The 16016-nt window shown below is 43.1% G+C and overlaps 1 protein-coding gene across 1 annotated transcript in view; it reads left to right on the top strand.

The window, feature by feature from the left end:
* Positions 1–15803, top strand: part of LOC135504612 (mitogen-activated protein kinase kinase kinase 12-like) — an 18125-nt gene extending 2322 nt beyond the window's left edge. Inside the window, exons 2-14 of the mRNA XM_064923332.1 lie at positions 1995–2557; positions 5086–5269; positions 5501–5692; positions 6073–6231; positions 6320–6478; positions 6675–6783; positions 6945–7054; positions 7453–7569; positions 7849–7983; positions 8161–8872; positions 8976–9043; positions 12214–12511; positions 14624–15803. Coding sequence (XP_064779404.1) covers positions 2056–2557; positions 5086–5269; positions 5501–5692; positions 6073–6231; positions 6320–6478; positions 6675–6783; positions 6945–7054; positions 7453–7569; positions 7849–7983; positions 8161–8872; positions 8976–9043; positions 12214–12511; positions 14624–14791 — 2913 coding nt within the window. The 5' untranslated portion in view covers positions 1995–2055 and the 3' untranslated portion in view covers positions 14792–15803. The remainder of the gene's footprint in view (positions 1–1994; positions 2558–5085; positions 5270–5500; positions 5693–6072; positions 6232–6319; positions 6479–6674; positions 6784–6944; positions 7055–7452; positions 7570–7848; positions 7984–8160; positions 8873–8975; positions 9044–12213; positions 12512–14623) is intronic.
* Positions 15804–16016: the final 213 nt, after the last annotated feature.

Raw genomic sequence — 16016 nt, 5'->3', positions numbered from 1 at the left:
CTCTTTATTGTCACATGCTTTTATGTAAGCCTTTATAAAGACGTCAGAACTAGCAGCAGACATGCTCAAACTTTAATTAACATAACCATAGACTGCTTAAACTGGTACACCACTTTCAATCACAGGTGGCCAAAAATAACTAACTGAATGCCACCCCGACTCAGCCATGCCTCCTATGATTGTACCTTTTATATTCCAAATATCGGGTACAACATTTTTACATTATACTAGATTATCCCCAAATGTACAGAACAAAGGTACAGAACAGTACCATGTGAGATTATACAGTGCATTCATACAGTATTCAGACCACTTCCATTTTTCCCCACATTTTGTTACGGTACAGCCTTATTGAAAAAAATTATCTCATCGATCTACACACAATACCCCATAATGACAAAGCAAAAACAGGTTTTTAGACATTTTTTGCAAATGTATTAAAAATAAAAATAAAAAATGCCTTATTTACATAAGTATTCAGACCCTTTGATATGAGACTCGAAATTGAGTTTGGTGCATCCTGTTTCCATTGACCACCCTTGAGATGTTTCTACGACTTGGCTGGAGTCCACCTGTGGTCAATTCAATTGATTGGACATGATTTGGAAAGGCACACAGCTGTCTATATAAGGTCCCACAGTTGACAGTGCATGCCAGAGCAAAAACCAAGCCATGAGGTTGAAGGAATTGTCCGTAGAGCTCAGAGAAAGGATTGTGTCAAGGCACAGATCGGGGGAAGAGTACCAAAACATTTCTGCAGCATTGAAGGTCCCCAAGAAGAATAGCCTCAATCATTCTTAAATGAAAAAAGTTTGGAAGCACCAAGACTCTTCCTAGAGCTAGCCGCCTGGCCAAACTGATCAATCGGGGAGAAGAGCCTTGGTCAGGGAGGTGACCATGAACCCAATGGTCACTCTGGCAGAACTCCAGAGTTCACCTGTGGAGACGGGAGAACTTCCAGAAGGACAACTCCTTCTGCACTGCACCAATCTGCACTCCACCAATCAGGCCTTTGTGGTAGAGTTGCCAGACGGAAGACACTCCTCAGTAAAAGGTACATGACAGTCCGCTTGGAGTTTGCAATGACCTTCCAATGACCTTCCAATGACCCCAAGCACACAGCCAACACAACGCAGGAGTTCCTTCAGGACAAGTCTGAATGTCCTTGAGTGGCCCAGGCAGAGCCCGGGCTTGAACCCAATCTAACATCTGATGAGAGACCTGAAAATAGCTGTTCAGTGACGCTCCCCATCCAACCTGACATAGCTTGAAATGACATGCAGAAAAGAATGGGAGAAACTCCCCAATACAGGTTTGCCAAGCTTGTAGCGTCATACCCAAGAAGACTCAAGGCTGTAATCGCTGCCAAAGGTGCTTCAGCAAAGTACTGAGTAAAGGGTCTGATTTCATTTTTTCATTTTTAAGACCTTTTTTCTTCTTCTTAAAACCTGTGTTTGCTTCGTCATTATGGGGTATTGTGTGTAGAGTGATGAAGAAAAACAACAACAATTTAATACATTTCAGAATAAGGCTGTAACGTAACAAAATGTGGAAAAAGTAAAGTGGTCTGAATACTTTCAGAATGCACTGTATGATCACATCATAAGCCATGGCAAAATGTTTATAATTACAGGAAATTAGCTTTAAAACTGCACATTTTTCTCTTTGCCCCATGGCAAAATGTGTAGAGTAGCATGAGATTAGCTATAAAACTGCACATTTTATAGCCTTGCTCGAATCTTGGGGAGGGTGCTCGCAAAACTGTGGTATGCCACTGACCCTAACCGTACCCTATTTTTTGAGAGTATATGTATCATATTGACAAGGCCAAACATTCAGAAAACACTATTTTGAATGAGAAACTGAGATACAGGTATATTTCAGCACTGGACAGCTCCAAACAGCCAAAAGAGCAGGTATTAATGGATTATGCTGATTTATAGTAATTGATTTTATTTTTTCTTTCCTCTTCATTTTTGTTTCTCCCCATCCAGGCCTCCCCTTCTCCCTCTGTACTCCCATCCATCCTTGGCTACTGTGTTGTGGGACCCCCTGATGAGTGGGACCTGCCTCCATGAGCCCCGCGCCCCCTCCCCCTCTCTCTCAGGCTTCAGCACCCCCATCTCAGAGCCCCCCTTCCGCAGGTTGGATGCAGACACCCCTGCCTGCACCCCAGAGACCGACCTGACCCCCACTCAGTGTGTCCTCCGCAACGTGTTGTCCATCGACACCGGTGGGGCACCAGGGGTGCCAGGCGGGGTTGAGGGGTGCCCCCACACCTGCGGCAGCAGCCCCACCCCTAGTGACGGGCCCCCGGCCCACTTTGACAACAGTGTGCTGAAGTTACACGAGCATGAGGCCTGCCAGTGTGGGGGTGGGGCAGAGGCGGGGCTTAGCTCAGAGGCTGGGGCCGTCCGTAGCCAATCAGACAACATCCGGATGCAGCAAGGAGGTGGAGGGTTTTTGGAGGGGCTGTTTGGCTGCCTGAAACCCGTCTGGACCATGATCGGGAAAGCATACTCCCCCGAACACAAGCATAACCAGGAAGGTGTGTGGAGTGAGTATAACAGCCAGTTCTTTGTCACTTCAGCACAAGGTCTTCTGTGTTTAATAACGACTTTTGTATACTTTTAGGATACTGAATACCTTAACCAATACAGAAATACATGGCGATGTCATGTAGGATACAGAATCTATTGTCACTTGAAATGTTAGTCATTTACTGTGTAAAGATGTTGAGGTAAATCCGTAACCATGGTGATGCATTATATATCCAATAAAAAGGTTCAACTTCGAGATGCTGCTCTTCCTTGCTACTTTTCATTTTGGAGGGTATTCACTAAAATGGCTTACATTTCTCTCTCTTTTTATATCTCTCACTATGCCTTCCTTCCACCATCCCCTACTCTCTGCCATAATGCGGCTGATGTTACCTTTGCACTAGCCTCATTCACAGTCTTATCTACGGTAGCGGATTCACAGCTGGTTAACGAGACAACAAGAACAGCTGCCTCTACAGCAGCAGGTCCCTTGAGACCCCAAAACTTCAGTGGACCTCATGCAGAATTAATCTGCTTGTCTCTCTTATTCCGCCTACTGGCGTCTGTCTTCTCACAGTGACCAAACTCTCAGTTATTCATCTATCTACTGTACTCTTATGACAGATTATGGGAGATGAGAGATTAGCTCTGGGGAGACGCGCAGCTGTTTGCCTCTACATGTCTCTCCAATTGCAATCTTACTGTACACTGCACATATTGATCCAATCGTGAGCTATGATGCTATAACGGGGAAAACACATACTAATGTGTCAATATTAAGTACTTTTATCCATAGGAAAGTTATATATACAGTGAGGAGGACAAGTATTTGATTTTGCAGGTTTTCCTACTTACAAAGCATGTAGAGGTCTGTAATTTTTATCATAGTTACACTTCAACTGTGAGAGATGGAATCTAAAACAAAAATCCAGAAAATCACATTGTATGATGTTTAAGTAATTAATTAGCATTTTATTGCATGACATAAGTATTTGATACATCAGAAAAGCAGAACTTAATATTTGGTACAGAAACCTTTGTTTGCAATTACAGAGATCATACATTTCCTGTAGTTCTTGACCAGGTTTGCACACACTGCAGCAGGGATTTTGGCCCACTCCTCCATACAGACCTTCTGGAGATCCTTCAGGTTTCGGGGCTGTCGCTGGGCAATACAGACTTTCAGCTCCCTCCAACAATTTTCTATTGGGTTTAGATCTAGAGACTGGCTAGGCCACTCCAGGATCTTGAGATGCTTCTTACGGAGCCACTCCTTAGTTGCCCTGGCTGTGTGTTTCGGGTCGTTGTCATGCTGGAAGACCCAGCCACGACCCATCTTCAATGCTCTTACTGAGGGAAGAAGGTTGTTGGCCAAGATCTTGCGATACATGGCCCCATCCATCCTCCCCTCAATACGGTGCAGTCGTCCTGTCCCCTTTGCAGAAAAGCATCCCCAAAGAATGGTGTTTCCACCTCCATGCTGGTTCATGGTTGGGATGGTGTTCTTGGGGTTGTACTCATCCTTCTTCTTCCTCCAAACATGGCAAGTGGAGTTTAGACCAAAAAGCTCTATTTTTGTCTCACCAGATCCCATGACCTTCTCCCATTCCTCCTCTGGTTCATGGCAAACTTCAGACGGGCATGGATATGCGCTGTCTTGAGCAGGGGGACCTTGCGTGCGCTGCAGGATTTTAATCCATGACGGCGTAGTGTGTTACTAATGATTTTCTTTGAGACTGTGGTCCTAGCTCTCTTCAGGTCATTGACCAGGTCCTGCCATGTAGTTCTGGGCTGATCCCTCACCTTCCTCATGATCATTGATGCCCCACGATGTGAGATCTTGCATGGAGCCCCAGACCGAGGGTGATTGACCATCATCTTGAACTTCTTCCATTTTCTAATAATTGCACCAACAGTTGTTGCCTTCTCACCAAGCTGCTTGCCTATTGTCCTGTAGCCCATCCCAGCCTTGTGCAGGTCTACAATTTTATCCCTGATGTCCTTACACAGCTCTCTGGTCTTGGCCATTGTGGAGAGGTTGGAGTCTGTTTGATTGAGTGTGTGGACAGGTGCCTTTTATACAGGTAACGAGTTCAAACAGGTGCAGTTAATACAGGTAATGAGTGGAGAACAGGAGGGCTTCTTAAAGAAAAACGAACATGTCTGTGAGAGCTGGAATTCTTACTGGTTGGTAGGTGATCAAATACTTATGTCATGCAATAAAATGCAAATGAATTACTTAAAAATCATACAATGTGATTTTCTGGATTTTTGTTTTAGATTCCGTCTCTCACAGTTGAAGTGTACCTATGATAAAAATTACAGACCTCTACATGCTTTGTAAGTAGGAAAACCTGCAAAATCGGCAGTGTATCAAATACTTGTTCTCCCCACTGTATGTACTCTAGATGTCTTTCCCTTGTGGACCATTAAAATGCAACAGATGATGTCGTTTATATGATACATCTCAGCTGGTTTGCTTAGAGCCGTCTGCCACCCACTGCCTGTCACTTACTGCTTCCTTGTGTTGATGTTGCATTCTTAGAATCCTGGGAGGTTCCATTTGAAGAGATCTCGGACCTGCAATGGGTTGGCAGCGGGGCCCAGGGGGCGGTCTTCTTGGGGAAGTTCCATGGAGAGGATGTGGCCGTCAAGAAAGTCCGGGACATCAAGGAGACGGAGATCAAGCACCTACGCAAACTCAAGCACCCCAACATCATCACCTTCAAGTGAGAAAAACTCCCCGACCCTGACCCTGACCCCAAGAGAACAGAGATGTAGAGATGTATATGACTATAGTAGTAGAACGTATAAACATATACTCAACTGTTGGTCCGAGCTATTGGAGCCTAGACCAGGCAAACCATCATGACATCATCAGACATTGACTCTATTATTCTCCTCTTTATCATTGTCCCTCCCTCCCTCCATTCCTTCTTCCCTACCTCTCTGTCCCCCAGGGGTATCTGCACCCAGGCTCCCTGCTACTGTATCCTGATGGAGTACTGTGCCCAGGGCCAGCTGTACGAGGTGCTGAGAGCAGGCAGGAAGATCACCCCCTCCCTGCTCATTGACTGGGCCATGGGCATCGCCGGGGGCATGAACTACCTGCACCTCCACAAGATCATCCACAGAGACCTCAAGTCCCCCAAGTGAGTCCATGTGCTCGATATGATCAAAACCGTCCACCTATATCAGGTGTGGGCAATAATTTTGGCTCAAGGGCCCCATCGCGATTTCCAAATTCAACCAAGGGCCGTACATATTTTTTTTAGTTAGTCAAAACCAAGTCCGTTCAAGAGTGTCCCGGAGTGTTTTTTTAATATCCCAAAAGATTATAATTCCACCCGTGGGCTGGATTGAATGGGCTCGCGGAACAAGTCCGGTCGGCGGGCTGTATGTTGTCCACCCCTGGCTTATAGAGACTAGAAGTCTCCAAAGTGAATCAGTGAGCTCTTTCTAATGAAATGTTTTGCTATTTCTGGCTTAAGAACATCTACAATAATAGTGGTTTTCTTTCTACCCTTGGAAGTATGCTGATTACCCATGATGACCTCGTGAAGATCTCTGACTTCGGCACCTCCAAGGAGCTCATTGATAAGAGCATGAAGATGTCCTTCGCTGGTACGGTGGCCTGGATGGCCCCAGAGGTCATTCGGAATGAACCCGTATCGGAGAAGGTGGACATCTGGTAAGTGAAAAATTCTTGGCCATAGAAAAGATGACCAATGCAATCCCATCTCAGTGATCACTAACATAAGGAGTGTTGTGAACTGCAGGTCGTTTGGGGTGGTGCTGTGGGAGATGCTGACCGGGGAGGTCCCCTATAAGGATGTGGATTCCTCTGCCATCATCTGGGGGGTGGGCAACAACAGCCTGAACCTCCCTATCCCCGAGAGCTGCCCAGACGGCTTCAAAATCCTCCTGAGGCAGTGCTGGTGAGTGGAGATGGAGGGAGGGAAAGAGAGGGATGGTGGAAAAGAGGAGAGAGAGGTGAGAGGCGGCAGTGGAAATAGATAGCGGGAAATTCTGTCCTTTTAAACCTTTAAGACTTGGCCCACGTGGAACCATATTGATTATACAGTAGATATACCAAAGTTGTCTCTGACTGAAAATATCTCCTTGGCTTTGCAGGAACTGTAAACCCAGAAATAGACCCTCTTTCCGTCAGATCCTTCTCCATCTGGATATAGCCTCAGCTGATGTACTCTCCACCCCACAGGAGACATACTTCAAGTCTCAGGTAGCCTACTCTACACTATATCTCACACAACCTGATGAACTCATACACAAGCAAACACATTCCCAAGTGACAGATATGAGTGCACAAATATGTGCATGCATGTGTACACTCACACACATACCCAGTGTCTAAGTGTGTGTGTGTGTGTGTGTGTTGCGCAGGCTGAGTGGCGGGAGGAGGTGAAGCAGCACTTTGAGAAGATTAAGTCTGAGGGGACCTGTCTGCACCGACTGGACGAGGAACTGATCAACCGGCGCAGAGAGGAGCTCAGGTCTGTACCACAACACTCTGACAGGCAGAGTTACTCTTCCCTTTTAGATGCTGGAAGTGATGCTATGCCAGGATAGTGTCAGAGAAAAACCACCACCCACTGGGCCCAGACTCAATTCATTGAAATGACATGGACACAGCATTGATTCAACCAGTGTGTGCCCAGTGGGCAGTGCCTTGTTATGAGCTGTGAAACTATAGTACAGTAATCGCATGGTCATGTCGACAGGCAGCTTCACTAACATCAAATGTCTACCGTTCCTTTTTATCCAATGCCCTTCCCTTATCTATCTTTGAAGATAGAAAAAAGAAAGAGATAGAAAATAATAGTCTCAGGGCACACTTCTTGCATCCTTTCATGCGGAGCATGATGTCATTTGTGCGCTCTTTTCTATTCAGGCACGCTCTGGACATCCGGGAGCACTATGAGAGGAAGCTGGAGAGGACCAACAACCTCTACATGGAGCTCAACGCTGTCATGCTGCAGCTGGAGCTCAAAGAGAAAGAGCTGCAGAAGTAGGTGGCTCCCTCAATCAAAGCACTTCGATGCTTATTTAGTTGTTTAGCTAATTCTCGGATCATTTGCATAAAGAAAGGTCAAATTTATCACATGAATCATGTCAGCTATTATGGCATATAGACCTTCTGAACATGCAGTGTTTCAAAATGAGTTGATAAATAGTCTCTGCTATTTCGGGTTATAGAGGATACAAGTCATAGAAATAGAATATGTAGAACAGACTAGTTTCTCGATTTCTTATGCAATCAACATAAATGGTATTGATGTGTTCCTAGGAGAGAGCAGTCTTTAGATAAGAAGTATCCAGGACTGTTCAAGCACCACAGCTCCAGACAGACTAGCTCCTCCAACTCCATGGACAAACTCATCAAGAAGAGAAATGTCCCACAGAAACTGCCCTCTGGAAAGAGGTGAGAGTTCATTCCAAGAGCCAAAAGCATAGGAGACAAGCGTAGTTCTTATGTGAACCCTATAAGGAGGTGGATCATGCAAAACTAAATGCTCAATTGAAACCATTATAAATAGCTGAAGATTTTTTATCCAATTCACATCTGACCATCATTTCCTATTCTATTCTGTTCTCATAGGCCAGACATCCTCAAGTCAGAGGTGATCATTCCCAAGATGGATTCCTCCGTGATGCAGGTCACTATCCCCTCCTGCTCCAACAGGGGCTCCACGTCTCCTAGCCGCTCACGTAGGGTCAAGACCCGCCACCGCAAGCCTGGCAAGGGCAGCAGCGGGGACCTTGCCGGCCTGAAGGCCACTCAACCCTCTCCCGACGGGGAAAACCCTGCCCAGGCCAACAGCTCCAGCACGGGCCCCTCCAAGCAGCTCCAGGAACCCAGTGTGGCCCTGCGGGCCCTGGGCCATGAGCAGCAGCAGAGGCAGCTGTCCTCCTCCAGCCCGGACCTCATCTGCACCACACTGGCGGCTGAGGGTCAAGGGAAAGGAGAACCTACCGTTGGGGGGCTTGAGAGGGGCGGCAGCCTGAGCGCCTCCGCGGGCCTAGGGGGGTCCGAGGGGGGCGCGGGGGGTCTGGATGACCTAACAGAGACCACCCCACGCAGCGACACGCCCAGTGAGGACGCGGCCTCGTTCCCCTTCTCCAGCAGCCCAGACTCGCCATGTGGAAGGGGGGCGGCCGCCGGGAGGGGGTCTGTGCTGGGCGGCCCACGCCTGCCCCACGATGGGGACGATAAGGAAGAGGGAGTGAGTGGTATGAGGTTACCCCGGGGGGCATCAGGCCATCTCACTCCCTCAGCTATCCTGTACAGGGCGGCCATCACACGCAAACAGGTACAGTCCCAATGGAAGCTAGTTATGTTCAGTATGTACTCTCTCCTTTCATCTCTGTGAATCTGTTAGCTAACCCATTCTGTTTTCCCTGCTGTGTCCACAGAGGCGTGGCGTGTCTTCAGAGGAGGAGGAGGGGGAGGTTGACAGCGAGGTGGAGTTGCCACGGAGACGGTGAGCAGTGTTGGGGAAGCTTCTTGGAAAATATAGTTTACCAAGCTACAGATTACTTCACACTGGAAGAAGTTAAGATAGACTAAATCTACCCTTAAGAAAAATATAGTTGAAAAAGTAGTTCACTACATCCAATCGACTTTGTGATACATTTTCATATCTAAATCTGAAACGTCATAGACTACAAATTGCAAGAACAGACCACTCTGGAGTCAGACGTTAACAGAATGTGTCATTTAGCCCATTAAACACGAAAACTGTGTTTCAAGTGAGAATTAGGCATGTCTGATGCTGAAAAAGAAAGACAATTCTTGCCTACCCATATTTTAATTTAGCAAAACAGGTAGTGTGTAATTCCAGTAGTTAGCTACACTGCTACATGTCAAAAGTAATGAAAGCACTACCAAGATTAGAATGGAGTTCAACTACCACCAAGCTACTGCAAAATGTAGTTAAATCACTAGTTGAATTATATGTAGTTCACTACTTCCCAACACTGAAGGTGAGTATAGCATGTTGCTGTACTCCAGTGCCCAAAAAAACGCTAAAAATATCTTATTTTCTAATCTTTGATATCTCCACTAAATGGTTATGTGATATGATTTTAGGAGTCATAGTGTTTGGTACCGTTATAAAAATAACATTTGTAAAATATTTCTATTCTAATCAGAGATTTTGTGTAAGTGGTGTAAGTGGTTATTCAATGAATATTCAGTATGACTGTTCAGTATGACTGTTCAAGTAGGACTGTTCAGTATGACTGTTCAGTATGACTGTTCAATATGACTGTTCAATATGACTGTTCAGTATGACTGTTCAATATGACTGTTCAATATGACTGTTCAATATGACGGTTCAATATGACTATTCAATATGACTATTCAGTATGACTATTCAATTTGAGCGTTCAGTATGACTGTTCAATATGACTGTTCAATATGACTGTTCAGTATGACCTTTCAGTATGAATATTCAGTATGACTATTCAGTATGACTGTTCAGTATGACTATTCAATATAACTGTTCAGTATGACCGTTCAGTATGAATGTTCAGTATGACTATTCAGTATGACTGTTCAATATAACTATTCAATATGACTATTAAATATGCCTATTCAATATGACTATTCAGTATGACTATTCAATATGACTGTTCAATTTGACTGTTCAGTATAAATGTTCAGTATGACTGTTCAATATGACTATTCAATATGACTGTTCAATATGACTGTTCAATATGACTGTTCAATTTGACTGTTCAGTATAAATGTTCAGTATGACTTCAATATGACTGTTCAATATGACTGTTCAATATATCTATTCAGTATGACTGTTCAATATGACTGTTCAGTATGACTGTTCAATATGACTGTTCAGCGTGACTGTTCAATATGACTGTTCAGTATGACTGTTCAATATGGCTATTCAATATGACTTCAATATGACTGTTCAATATATCTATTCAGTATGACTGTTCAGTATGACTGTTCAGCATGACTGTCAAATATGACTATTCGATATGACTATTAAATATGACTGTTCAGTATGACTATTCAATTTGACCGTTCAGTATGACCGTTCAGTATGACCATTCAATATGACTATTCAGTATGACTGTTCAATATGACTATTCAATATGACTGTTCAATATGGCTATTCAATATGACTTCAATATGACTGTTCAATATATCTATTCAGTATGACTGTTCAATATGACTGTTCAGTATGACTGTTCAGTATGACTGTTCAATATGACTGTTCAATATGACTGTTCAGTATGACTGTCAAATATGACTATTCGATATGACTATTAAATACGACTGTTCAGTATGACTATTCAATTTGACCGTTCAGTATGACTGTTCAATATGACTATTCAGTATGACTGTTCAATATGACTATTCAATATGACTGTTTAGTATGACTGTTCAGTATGACTATTCAGTTTGACTGTTCAATATGACTATTCAATATGACTGTTCAATATGACGGTTCAATATGACTATTCAGTATGACCGTTCAGTATGACTGTTCAGTATGACTGTTCAATATGACTATTCAATATGACTGTTCAATATATCTATTCAATATGACTGTTAAGTATGACTGTTCAATATAACTGTTCAATATGACTGTTCAGTATGACTGTTCAATATGACTATTCAATATGACTGTTCAATATGACTGTTCAGTATGACTATTCGGTATGACTGTTCAGTATGACTGTTCAATATTACTATTCAATGACTGTTCAATATGACTGTTCAGTATGACTGTTCAGTATGACTGTTCAATATGACTATTCAATATGACTGTTCAATATGACGGTTCAATATGACTATTCAGTATGACCATTCAGTATGACTGTTCAATATGACCGTTCAGTATGACTGTTCAGTATGACTATTCAGTATGACTGTTCAATATAACTATTCAATATGACTATTAAATATGACTATTCAGTATGACTGTTCAATATGACTATTGAATATTACTATTCAATGACTGTTCAGTATGACTATTCAATTTGACCGTTCAGTATGACTGTTCAATATGACTATTCAGTTTGACTGTTCAATATGACTGTTCAGCATGACTGTTCAATATGACTGTTCAGTATGACTGTCAAATATGACTATTCGATATGACTATTAAATATGACTGTTCAGTATGACTGTTCAGTATGACTGTTCAGTATGACTGTTCAATATGACTGTTCAGTATGACTGTTCAGTATGACTATTCAGTATGACTGTTCAGTATGACTGTTCAATATTACTACTCAATGACTGTTCAATATGACTATTCAATATGACTGTTCAGTATGACTGTTCAATATGACTGTTCAATATGACTGTTCAATATGACTATTCAATATGACTGTTCAATATATCTATTCAATATGACTGTTCAGTATGACTGTTCAATATGACTATTCAATATGACTGTTCAGTTTGACTGTTCAATATGACTGTTCAGCATGACTGCTCAATATGACTGTTCAGTATGACTATTCAATATGACTATTCAATATGAATGTTCAGTATGACTGTTCAATATTACTATTCAATATGACTATTAAATATAAAATATGAATATTCAATATTAATCAAATGAATGGATCAAAACTGAAACTAAACTGGATTCCTCTCTTCTTTCATCCTCCTCAGACGTCCGACCAGCATCACCAAGTGCCAGTTGGTGTCTACCTTCAGCTCGGAGAACCTCTCTGTGTCAGATGGCGAAGAGGGCCACACCACCGACCACTCCCACAGCGGCACGCCGGACGTCGTCAGCACCAACACGGACGACCGTCTGGGCGACCGTAGCGATGACCTCCTGTCGCAGGGGTCAGAGATCCCAGCAGACAACACTGACCCGGTGCAGGCCTCTGGCGGGCTGTCTGAGAGGGAGGGAGCCCTGGGCCAGGTCAAAGCCCTGCTGGACGCTTCACAGAATCCTAATGAGGCAACACAATTCTCTCTCTCTGATACTGGATATACAGTGCATTCGGAAAGTATTCAGAGTATTTTTTGCAAACGTATTGAATAGAAACAACTGAAATATCACATTCACATAAGTATTCAGATGCTTTGCTCAGTACTTTGTTGAAGCACCTTTGGCAGCAATAACAGCCTCGAGTCTTCTTGGGTATGACGCTACAAGCTTGACACACCTGTATTTGGGGAGTTTCTCCCATTCTTCTCTGCAAATCCTATCAAGATCTGTCCGGTTGGATGGGTGAGCGTCGTTGCACAGCTATTTTCAGGTCTCCAGAGAAGTCCGGGCTCAGGCTGGGCCACTCAAGGATGATTTTGAAACTTGTCCCAAAGCCACTCCTGCATTGCCTTGGCTGTGTGCTTAGGGTCATTGTCCTGTTGGAAGGTGAACTTTCGCCCCAGTCTGAGGTCCTGAGCACTCTGGATCAGGTTTAGGGATGGTGCTACGTTTCCTCCAGACGTAACGCTTGGCATTTAGGCCAAAAAGTTCAATCTTGGTTTCATCAGACCAGAGAATCTTTAGGTGCCTTTTGGCAAACTCCAAGCGGGCAGTCATGTGCATTTTACTGAGGAGTGGCTTTCGTCTGGCCACTCTACCACAAAGGCCTGATTGGTGGAGTGCTACAGAGATGATTGTCCTTCTGGGAGGTTCTCCCATCTCCACAGAAGAACGCTGGAGCTCTGTCAGAGTGACTGTCAGGTTCTTGGTCACCTCCCTGACCAAGGCCCTTCTCCACCGATTGTAATATAATATAATATATCCCATTTAGCAGACGCTTTTGTCCAAAGCGGGTCGGCTGGGGCCACCGACACAGACTAGCTTGGTTCAGTTTGGCTGGGCGGCCAGCTCTAGGAAGAGTCTTTGGTGGTTCAAAACTTCTTCCATTTAAGAATGATAGAGGCCACTGTGTTCTTGGGGACCTTCAATGCTGCAGAATTTTTTTTGCCACTCTTACTAGATCTGTGCCTCGACACAATCCTGTCTCAGAGCTCTATGGACAATTCCTTCGACCTCATGGCTTGGTTTTTGCTCTGACATGCACTGTCAACTGTGAGACATTATATAAACAGGTGTGTGACTTTCCAAATCATGTCCAATCCAATTAATTTACCACAGGCAGACTCCAATCAAAATGTAGAAATATTTCAAGGATGATCATTGGAATCAGGATGCACCTGAGTTAAATTTCGAGTCTCATAGCAAAGGATCTGAATACATATTTAAATAAGGTATTTTTTTATTTAGGTTTTATATATTTGCAAAAAATATTAAAAACCTGCTTTCGCTTCGTAATTATGGGGTAATGTGTATAGATTGATGAGGAAAATTTTTAATTTAATCAATTTTAGAATAAGGCTGTAACGTAACATGTGGAAAAAGTGAAGGGGTCTGAATACTTTCCGAATGCACTGTATATCTCGTGTTATTTTTAATTACTGTGAAGAAAAATATAAAAGCAACATACAACAATTTGTTACAGTTTATATGAGGAAATCTGTCAATTCAAATCAATTCATAAGGCACTAATCTATGGATTTCACATGACTGGGAATAGAAATATGCATCTGTTGGTCACATATACCTTAAAAGAAACGGCCCTCAGGATCTCATCATGGTATTTATGTGCATTCAAATTGTCATCGATAAAATGCAATTGTGTTTGTTGTCCATAGCTTATGCCACCATAACCCCACTGCCACCATGGAGCACTCTGTTCACAATGTTGACATCAGCAAACTACTCGCACACATGACGCCAGACACGTGGTCTGTAGTTGGCAAAGGAGAAATGCTCACTAACAGGGATGTAAATAAATTTGTGACCATAATTAGAGAGGAATAAGCTTTTTGTGCACATGGGAAATGATCTGGGTATCTGTTATTTCAGCTCATGAAACATGGGACCAACACTTTACATGTTGCATTTATATTTTTGTTCAGTCTAGTTTATCTGTTCCCCACCACCAGTTTCTAATCTACACTACTTCCATGGACAAGAACCATTAACACCTCCCATAACTCTGAGGTTTCAGTTGTTTGTCTTCTACCTCCAGCATAATGTTTCTCTTCTCTCCCTCAGAGTCGGGCCCTGTGCGACGACTCGGACTGTGACAGCGCTGAGCTCGACCAGTCAGGAAGTGGGGAGCCCAGTCGTCCACCCAGCGCTGGGGCCTGGGCACCTCCATCAGGGTACCCCTCTGGGCCACAACAAGGGTCTCCTCAGGGGCACCAGACAGGGCCTCCATAGAGCCAACACACTGGACACTATAGAACGACAGCTACCTTACAGTAAACAACCATCACAGAGCCTACCTATGCCAGTATCTAAAACAGGACTTCACTGAATGTGATGAGGGGGTCACATCAACTGAGCTCAGGCTATGACAAGTTAACGACCAGTGTCTCGTGCAGCAATATGGGTTTGTTAGTTAGCATATCTTCATAAAATAACACAGGTGATTTGTTATAAACTGACAGCAGTTGTTAGGACAGCTTGTGATATGACTTGTTTAGATTTCATTTTATAGAGTTTAGATCAAGTGTTAATACAGGTACCTTTAGACACTGCTCCAGTTCAGCAAAAAAAAACTTGCACACCGACAAAACAGACATGCGCACACACTGTCCCCTTGCCAACTGGTACTTTACCATCACAGCTCTTGGAGGAGCCTAATGTCCAATTCACAAATTTCTCCCATGCAAATGAATAATGTAGATATTCACATATCACGTTACAAAAAATATATTTTACATGTAAGATGAGAACTGATGTATAAAAAAATAAAGCAGTATGCAGCCCAATTAACAAATGCATGACTACACGTTTATATTAAGTTTTGGATGTGTCCGTTTTATATTTTGTGAGAAGGTTTACACTTTTTTTACCCTGAAAGTATTCATTTCCATAAGAATTTTTGTTAATGAATTGAGGTTGGCACCTAAAAAGGTTATATCAAAGGTGAATGAACAGCTCAGTAAAATGTTTGAACCTTCGATAGGTCCCTCAGCTGGTAATGTTAAAGTCATACTTTTATCTTAACTCTCCTACCACAGAGTTGAATACACAACCCTTTAAGATCACAGACAAACTAGCCAGAACAAAGATAGAATACTGCTCTCTGGTGGTAGTAGTGGAATAGTAAGTATCCTTTGAATTTCAAGAGGTTTTTGTTTTTAATACAGCATTGCACATTGTACTGTAACATAGGAATGATATCAAAATATGAGCAAGAAAATAAATACTGTATTGGTAAATTTGAGGTGTGACGGGTGTGTTATATTGTGAACATGTAAACTTCTTACAGAACTTAGGTGAGGCCCCTGTATGACAAGTGAAGTGAAAAAAGAAACCAAACTGAAATGTGCAGTACAAAATACTTTGTTCCATTTCATTCAGTGGGCTCAGGCAGTTGTTTTAATCACATTTGGTTTCTACATTAGTAGTAGGAAAGTTCCTCATATTTTTACCCCAG

The sequence above is a fragment of the Oncorhynchus masou genome, chromosome 18 (assembly GCF_036934945.1).
Source record: "Oncorhynchus masou masou isolate Uvic2021 chromosome 18, UVic_Omas_1.1, whole genome shotgun sequence".
Taxonomy (NCBI): domain Eukaryota; kingdom Metazoa; phylum Chordata; class Actinopteri; order Salmoniformes; family Salmonidae; genus Oncorhynchus; species Oncorhynchus masou.
The sequence above is the reverse complement of the archived record's forward strand: the minus strand, read 5'-3'. Positions and strand labels throughout refer to the sequence as shown.